Here is a 7,838-nt window from a genome sequence, read left to right as displayed (position 1 = left end):
TCTCTCTCTCTCTCTCTCTCTCTCTCTCTCTCTCTCTCTCTCTCCCCCATTGCTCTCTCCCTCCGCCTTTCTCTCTCCCTCCTCCAACATCTCCAGCTGAATTCTCCTATGCTGTCCTGAGAGGCTAGCCCTTACTGATGCTTTATCTATTCAATGTAGAGTAGTGACCTAGTTTATGAATGGGCATGCATGCCAATCCATGCCCACAGGCCTGCTACCTTTTACTGCACACTGTGCCTCCTGGCACATGCTCGCTAATACTCAGCTCCTGGAGCCTCCTTGTCTCTTTGTTCAGCCTCTACTCTGTCTACAGTTGCCTAGCATCCTCTCAGGCTGGGGAGTCCACAGCTTTTCTACAGGAGCCAGCCCAAATTCAAATCTCCTTCTGAACTAAAGTCACCCATCTCCTTCCATCTCCTCCAGGCTCCCAGGGCTCCTAATAAACATCCTGATTCTAGTAAGTTTTTGGCAGACTTGTGTGGCAGTTACCTTGTGAGACACCAAGTTACTGGAAGGTAGAGACTGTGCCCTACTTGCCCCAGCCTATCTGCCAAGTTAAATTAGACAATGGTTTGGGTCAGAAGAGGAAGTCAGAGCTGCTGGGTACCCTCCCTTCCAATGCTCTACTCAACTTCTTCTTACTAAACTTTAAAATGTTAATGAGCTCCCTTATGACATTTTCCTAAATGCTTGTTACTGTGCTTTATTCATACCAACCTCTCACTACCCTCTCTTTATCTATCACCCTGCTGTACTTCTCCCCTTCAGGTTCAGTGTCACATGTATTTGTTAAATCTATACCCCATATGTGAGGGAAAATGCACGTAGGCAGCACACATATGCACGGCGTGATTCTGAAGGCTTTGGTGAGGTGGGTCTGTGGCTCTGCCTCCCAGCACATGGCTCTCCACTGCAGGCATTACTTCCAAGCACTCGTTTCTCTGGCATGCCTCCTTCTTCATGCCTCTGCCTGAGATTTATCTGCTCTTCAACTCTTGGTAGCTGCTACATCCTTAGTAAAGCCAGCGAGACTTCTCTTTTGTGATCGCCCAAGTTGACCTCCATGGTCACATTCATCTCTCCAGAACTAAGCCCTGTTCATGTACATTGCATAGTCGCTCCTAGGGGGAAAACTCCATTATGCCTCTTTTCATGGCAAAATGGAGAAAACTTGAGTCAAATGCTTTTCTGGAGTAAGAACCAGCAAGCTTCCTACAAAGGGCCAAATAGGAAATATCTTCGGTTTGTGGTTGCTCAGTCTCTGTCATGCTCAGCTCTTGTAAAACCAAAGAACCATAGCAAATACATCACTGTGGTCAGCAAAAACTTCTTACAAAAACAGGTGGTAGGCTTGCTTTGGCCAGCAGTCAAGTGTGTTCACCCAATTCTAGAGACTGAGTCTGAGCTTGGACTAAAATAGACAAAAGAATGTTAGAAACCAAAACTCAGCCCTTGTTCTCAAAGCATCCCCTTATCTTGTCTCAAAGTTGTCACAAGTTGCAGCTGTAAGATGCTACTTTGGTACCAGTTCTTAAGGCACAGGCCTGTAATTTGAGGTCTGAAGACTGGGGCTAGAGAATCCCAAACTCTATATTGGCTAACCTGGATTATATGGTGAGTTGCCCTCTCTGGGCAACTTAGTGATATCTTGTCTCAAAAAACTGAAAATCAGATTTATCTGTGCTTTAACTCTTGGTAGCTGCTACATCCTTAGTAAAGTCAGCAAGACTTCTCTTTTCTATTCTCCCAAGTGGACATCCATGACCACACTCATCTCTCTAGCACTAAGCCCTGAAGTTATAAATCAGTGATACAGCATTTGCTTAGCATGCATGAAGGCCTGGGTTCAACCCCTAGTACCACAAAAATAAACAGACGGTAGATAGATAGATAGATAGATAGATAGATAGATAGATAGATAGATAGATAGATAGAGTAGTGGCTATTCCTGGTTGTCAACTTGACTATATTTGAAATGAACTACAATCCAGAATTGGAAGGCTTACCAGTGAACCTAATCTGGAGACTGGGAAATAGAAGTTTCTGACCTGGATCTTGGTATGGAGATCTTGAGACACAGTGGTGATTGAATCCAGAAGATTAAGACAGGGAGATCTCCGAGTCCAAGNTCATCTGGGATTAAANGTGTGGTGGCACACACCTTTAATCTGGGCTACANCTTCTNCTGGGGACCATATAAGNACATTGGAAGAAGGGAGTNNGGCTCTNGCTCTTTCGCCTTCTTGCGGTGTGGGACTCAGCAACTGCTAAATCCTTGGACTTCCATTCACAGCTACTACTGAACCATTGTTGGGATTTGGACTGCAGACTGTAAGTCATCAATAAATTCCTTTACTATATATAGACTATCTGCAAGTTCTGTGACTCTAGAGAACCCTGACTAATACAGATAGATAGATAGATAGATGATAGACAGATAGATGATAGATAGATGGTAGACACGCATACAAACAGACAATACATAAAATCAGAATTCCATAGCAAGTGATCAGTAAGCAGTTGTATAGTTGAACTGAATGTCACAATGGAACCTGGCTCTGAGGTTGAACGCTGCACCAAACTCTTCCTCTCTAGTTTCCTTTCACGCAAAATTAAATCTCAATTAGATGCCCAGGTCCTCAGCTTCCCACAAATGGAAAGCCTTTCCTTCTAAGAGGAACAGTCACTCCAAGACTTCATTACAGGCTCTCCAAAATATAACCCATTCCTGTCTGTTCCTGATACCATCAGATAAAAAAAGCATTGTTCAAAGGCAACCAGCAAAAAAGTAATGATAACCTGCCACTTTTGCACTTTGTAGGCTACAAACTTCAATAGAGGCAGCAAAGACCTTCTGGTGTTCCAAAGTAATATTGAGCAGTTATGAGCAATGCTCTAACCTACATTGTTTATATTAATGAAAAGCAAATAGGAAAAAATAACCACAAAAAAAAGAGGGAATTACAGAGCTGAGAGCCTCCTGAGGGCAGGAATTGTGGTTTACCTGTGGACACAGAATGCCTGCTATACACAAGAAATGTTTGTTGATAAATGAATAGGTGGGAACCTAGATAATCCAGCTAGCCAAAGCACACACACATTCTCCGAATTCCTTAAGGCATGATTTTAAATTAGTGTGTCCATGGGGATTGGAGCCTCCCGTCCATGTGTGGCAATGGGCCGTGCGTGCGTCCATGGGGATTGGAGCCTCCCATCCGTGTGTGGCAATGGGCCGTGCAATTCTTTGTCCAGAAGACTCACCGTCCTGAGTATTTGCAGTCAGGATCTGGGTGCGGAGTTTCTCCAGGCTAATTCCCAGGCACCTGCAGATCTCCTCCCGGCTGTAGGGTTCAGGATGAAGGGCATCCTCTGTGACCAACAGCATCTCTTCCAGACTCATCCCTAGTTTGCTTTGCACTTCCTCTAACCGCAGGACATTATCCCATTGCAAGCCTTTGTGTTTAGCAAGGACCTGCAAGTTCAAGCCAAGATAGAGGTTAAGTTTTACTTCAGATGTCAATGTTCTGTTTTAATTAGTCACATTCAACTTGAACTTTTTTTTTCATTCAAACTATACAATCTTCCCACTATGGCTCAGAAATGCATTGTGGCCTCAGATGTTTGGAATTAAATATGCTTGTATGTCAGTCACCTAAAACACATGCATTGCAAAGGCATTCTGGAGCATGTGGTGAATACACAATTTCTCACTCTTGTTTCTGTTTGTCACCTCTATCCCTTGGGCAGAGTCACCAACCCGTGGGTCATAACCCCTTTGGAGGTTGACCAAATCTTTCACAGTGGCTGCCTAAGACCATCGGAAAACACACACATTAATATTCATAACAGTGGAAAACCTACAGTTATGAAGTAGCAACAAAAATAATTGTCTCCCTGGGGCGGGGGGTCATCACAACATGAGGAGCTGTATTAAAAGGTCAGAGCATTACGGGGGCTTAAAACCACTGCTCGAGGGCTATTCTTGAATAGTTTCATTCTTTTATCTCTACTCAGACTATCTATACTTCATCCTTCTGTGTAAAGTCCAGAGAAATCTATTCAAACTCCATTTGACCTTAGTCCTGAGATGTATTCTGCAGCGTTAACTCTATTAAAACACTCCCTTTTTATCATGGGTGTCTTGAAAATGACTAATTAATTTAAGTGTCTGAGTATTTAGAGTTAAGTGTCACCTTTTAAATAAAAACCTCATTGGTGATCTTATGAAAATTCCCTCCATTAGGTCCCTGGTAGTACATCTCTATGTTCCTTTACCCTCCAGAAAAAGCTTGGTTTCCAGTTATATCCCGAGGTAGCCCCCCAGTCTGATGGAAGGCCTGGAATAAACCAAATCTTCCTAACCAGATGCATCATGGGAGTCCTAACCCAGAATACATTTCTTTCATTATCCCTAAGCCACTGACTCTGAGAAATAATGAAAGCTCTTCTCTCTCTAAGGTCTCAAGAAATCATTGTCTGGATGTGAAGACAGCAGATACAAAAATAAAAATCCAGAGAGAATAGAATGTTGGCTGTCAATAAAATGTGCATCTGATTTGCTCTTCCATTGTATTGATTTGCGTTTTTCTCTTTATTTAAAATCCTTCTTTTAACACAGAGACCCCAATGGAGGAGCTAGAGAAATTACCCAAGGAACTGAAGGGGTCTGCAATCCTATAGGTGAAACAACAATATGAACTAATCAGTACCCCCAGAGCTCATGTCTCTAGCTGCGTGTATACCAGAAGATGGCCTAGTCAGCCATGATTGGGAAGAGAGGCCCCTTGGTCTTGCAAACTTTATATGCCCCATACAGGGGAACGCCAGGGCCAAGAAATGGGAGTGGGTGGGCATGGGTGCAGGGTGGGGGGGAGGGTATAGGGTACATTCGGGATAGCATTTGAAATGTAAATGAAGAAAATATCTAATAAAATAAGTTAAAAATAAAATAAAATAAAATAAAATCCTTCTTTTATACAATGTATTTTGATGTTTTCCCCTCCACAAGCTCCTCCCAGAGTCTTCCCACCTCCCTACCTATCCAAATTCAAAACCCCACACAAAAATGAAAATCAACACCGCCACCAATAAGACAAAAACTGCCAAAGCAAAACAAAAACAAGTGAAATATAAAACCTACACAAAAACCATGGCATTTGTGTTGGCCAACTATTCCTGGTCATGGGGCCTGTTCTTGAATGTGGTTCATAAGCGCCAGTGGGTATCAGTCACAGATTGCTTCTTGGTTAGCACTTGGGAGCCCATGTCCACTACCCCTTTTCAATGCTGGCACCCTGTATACTTTGAATCTGTGCAGGTCATGTGCATGCTATGCCTCTGTGAGGTGATATGTGCATCAATCTGGAAGACACTGTTTCCTTTGAGTCCTCCACCAGCTGGTTCTTATAATCTTTCTGCCTCCTCTTCCACTCAGATCCCTGAGCCCTAAAGGAGTGTTTGATGAAGACATCACATTTAAGATTGAGTCTGTCACTCTCTGTATACTGTCCAGTTATGGGTGTCTGTGTTAATTTGCATTCACTGCAAGATGGAAATTCTGTGATGTGGGCTGAGTGAAGCACTGATCTATGGCTATAGCCGTATATAATTAGGAGTCATTTTATTAGTGTGTTCCTTTAGCAGAGTAATGGTAGGTTTTCTCCTAGGCCCATGAGCTATCTAGTGTTAGGTTCTTGTCACTTTTAGCAATAGCTGTGATAGCTCTATCTCAAATGGAAAAGGCCTTAAATCAAATTTTCTAAAGTGGTGGGTCACTCCTGTAACACATGTGCAACCACTGCACCATTGTAGGTTGAAGGTTTGAAGGTGGGTGATACTGATGACCACTTTCTGCTCTGGAAGTGTTCAGAGCACCTTCTAGTACCATAAATACTACTTAGTAGAGGTGAATCTTCTAGTTGGGCACCAGAACACTACTTTGTCAAGTGTTCTACAGCATAAATGTCTTCAGAAATAGGGTCTTACAGTCAGGTTGTAGAAAGCAAGCAATAGTGTTGGCAATAGCCAATGATGTTTGGGGAGGTTCCACAGTACCCCTTTAGTCAGTGACTCAACATGATGTAACGCACTCCTAGCACTGGAGGATTTATTTGGTGGCATACAATGTCTATTTGGGACACTGTCACCACTATTATTTGGTGGTCCACTTGGACTTCTTTTATATAATGTTTATACATTAGGAACTTCTATGGCAGTAGGTTTCCATATGGTGGTTCAAATGTCCTTTACTGTTAGTTGTCCCTCCTCACGTTCCCTCCTTTGCCATCTCCCCTCTTCCCTCCTCTTCCCTCCCCCTCCCTATTTAATCCTTCCAGTCTTGATTCCTCTTTATTGCTCCATAACACTATATTTTATTTCCTCTTCCTTGGAAGAACCTCTTGTTCTCTATAGTCCCTTATTGGGTACCTGACCTCTGTGGTTACATAGCACACATTCTGAAAGCTTAAAAGCTCATATCCACATATGAGGGAAAATATACAATATTTGTCTTTTGGAGTCTGGGTTACCTCAACTCAAGATTTTTTTTTTCTAGCTTAATCCATTTACCTGAAATTGTATTTTTTCTTAAAAGCTGACTAATATCTAGTTGTGTAATGTAGCACATTTTCATCATCTACCAGTTGGTGGACGTTAGGCTCTTATGCTTATAGCAGCAGTGAACGCAGATAAGTCAGTGTCTCTGTGGTAGGCTACAGAGACCTTTAGGGCTCTTGAGGTAGATCTATTTTTGGCTGAGGAATTGCACACTGATTCACACACTGATGTACATGTTTACAATCTCACCAACAATGAATAATTGTCCCTCTTGTCCCGCAACCTTGCCAGCATGTGATGTCATTTGTTTTATTGACCTTGGCCATTCTGACTGAAGTAAGATAAAATCTCAGTTGTTTTATTCTGCACTTCTCTAATGGTCAAGGATGCTGAACATTTCTTTAAGTGTGTCTCAGCCATTTATGGCTCATCTTTTGAGAACTCTCTGCTTAGTTCTGTACCCCATTTTTAATTGGGTTATTTTCTTTTTTGATTTTTTTTTTTTTAAGTTCTGTTCTTCCTTTTAGAAAGGATGCAGGACTTACCAAAAGATGGTTTTAAGTTTGGTTAGAATTGCTCACTTCTGAAATGTTACTAGCTAAAGCTTTCAAACGTGTTAATCATATTTTTTTTTAAACCCTGGCTCATATACTTGAAACAGATGATTTTAAAGGAGAACTGGGAACAGAGACAATACAATTGTTTTGCTGTTCAATTATTTCACAGAACAGGGTATCATTTTTTTCTTTTCAGTTTTTGTTCCTCTTTTCTATTACTTTTATTGAGTTTGTTCTTTAACGATTTCACACATGTATAAAGTCTCTTCTGATCAGTGTAGCCCCAGCCACTCTAATCTCCCTTCCAGTCCTATTAAACCTCCCTTGTCCCCACAAGTCCTTCTCCCATAATCAGGTCTTTGTTTTTTCTTGTTTCGTTTTTGTCTTTGAGACTCAGAGTTTAACTAGGATCATCTGTGTGACCATGTGTGGAGAACTATTCATTGGAGCCTGGTGGGAGCCTCCGTGGGTACGCACCTGAAAACAATGACTGTCTCTTCACCAGAAACCACCAGTAGCAACAGTTCAGCCTGGGGATGGGGCCCCATGAGTCCCTCCTAATCCATTAACTGATGACAGGCCCAGTCTTATATAGGCCCACTGCAGACAGTCAAAGTTGCTCTGAGGTTATGACTTCTTTAGCCATGCCAAGTATCTTAGCCCTTCTCTTTTCCTTCCAGTTCCTATGTTCTTTCTACCTCCTCGAGCAAAAATCTCTCTCTCTCT

At 42.2% G+C, this 7,838-nt stretch overlaps 1 protein-coding gene across 4 annotated transcripts in view; it reads right to left on the bottom strand.

Moving 5' to 3' along the window:
* Galk2 (galactokinase 2) overlaps positions 1 to 7,838 on the bottom strand; it is a 124,688-nt gene that overhangs the window by 30,265 nt on the left and 86,585 nt on the right. For all 4 annotated transcript variants that reach the window (XM_021192200.2, XM_029536486.1, XM_021192199.1 and 1 more), the window contains exon 8: positions 3,262 to 3,472. In XM_021192200.2, coding sequence (XP_021047859.1) covers positions 3,262 to 3,472 — 211 coding nt within the window. The remainder of the gene's footprint in view (positions 1 to 3,261; positions 3,473 to 7,838) is intronic.

Source organism: Mus pahari, chromosome 3, assembly GCF_900095145.1.
Source record: "Mus pahari chromosome 3, PAHARI_EIJ_v1.1, whole genome shotgun sequence".
Taxonomy (NCBI): Eukaryota; Metazoa; Chordata; class Mammalia; order Rodentia; family Muridae; genus Mus; species Mus pahari.
This window is presented reverse-complemented; position numbering and strand designations above follow the sequence as displayed.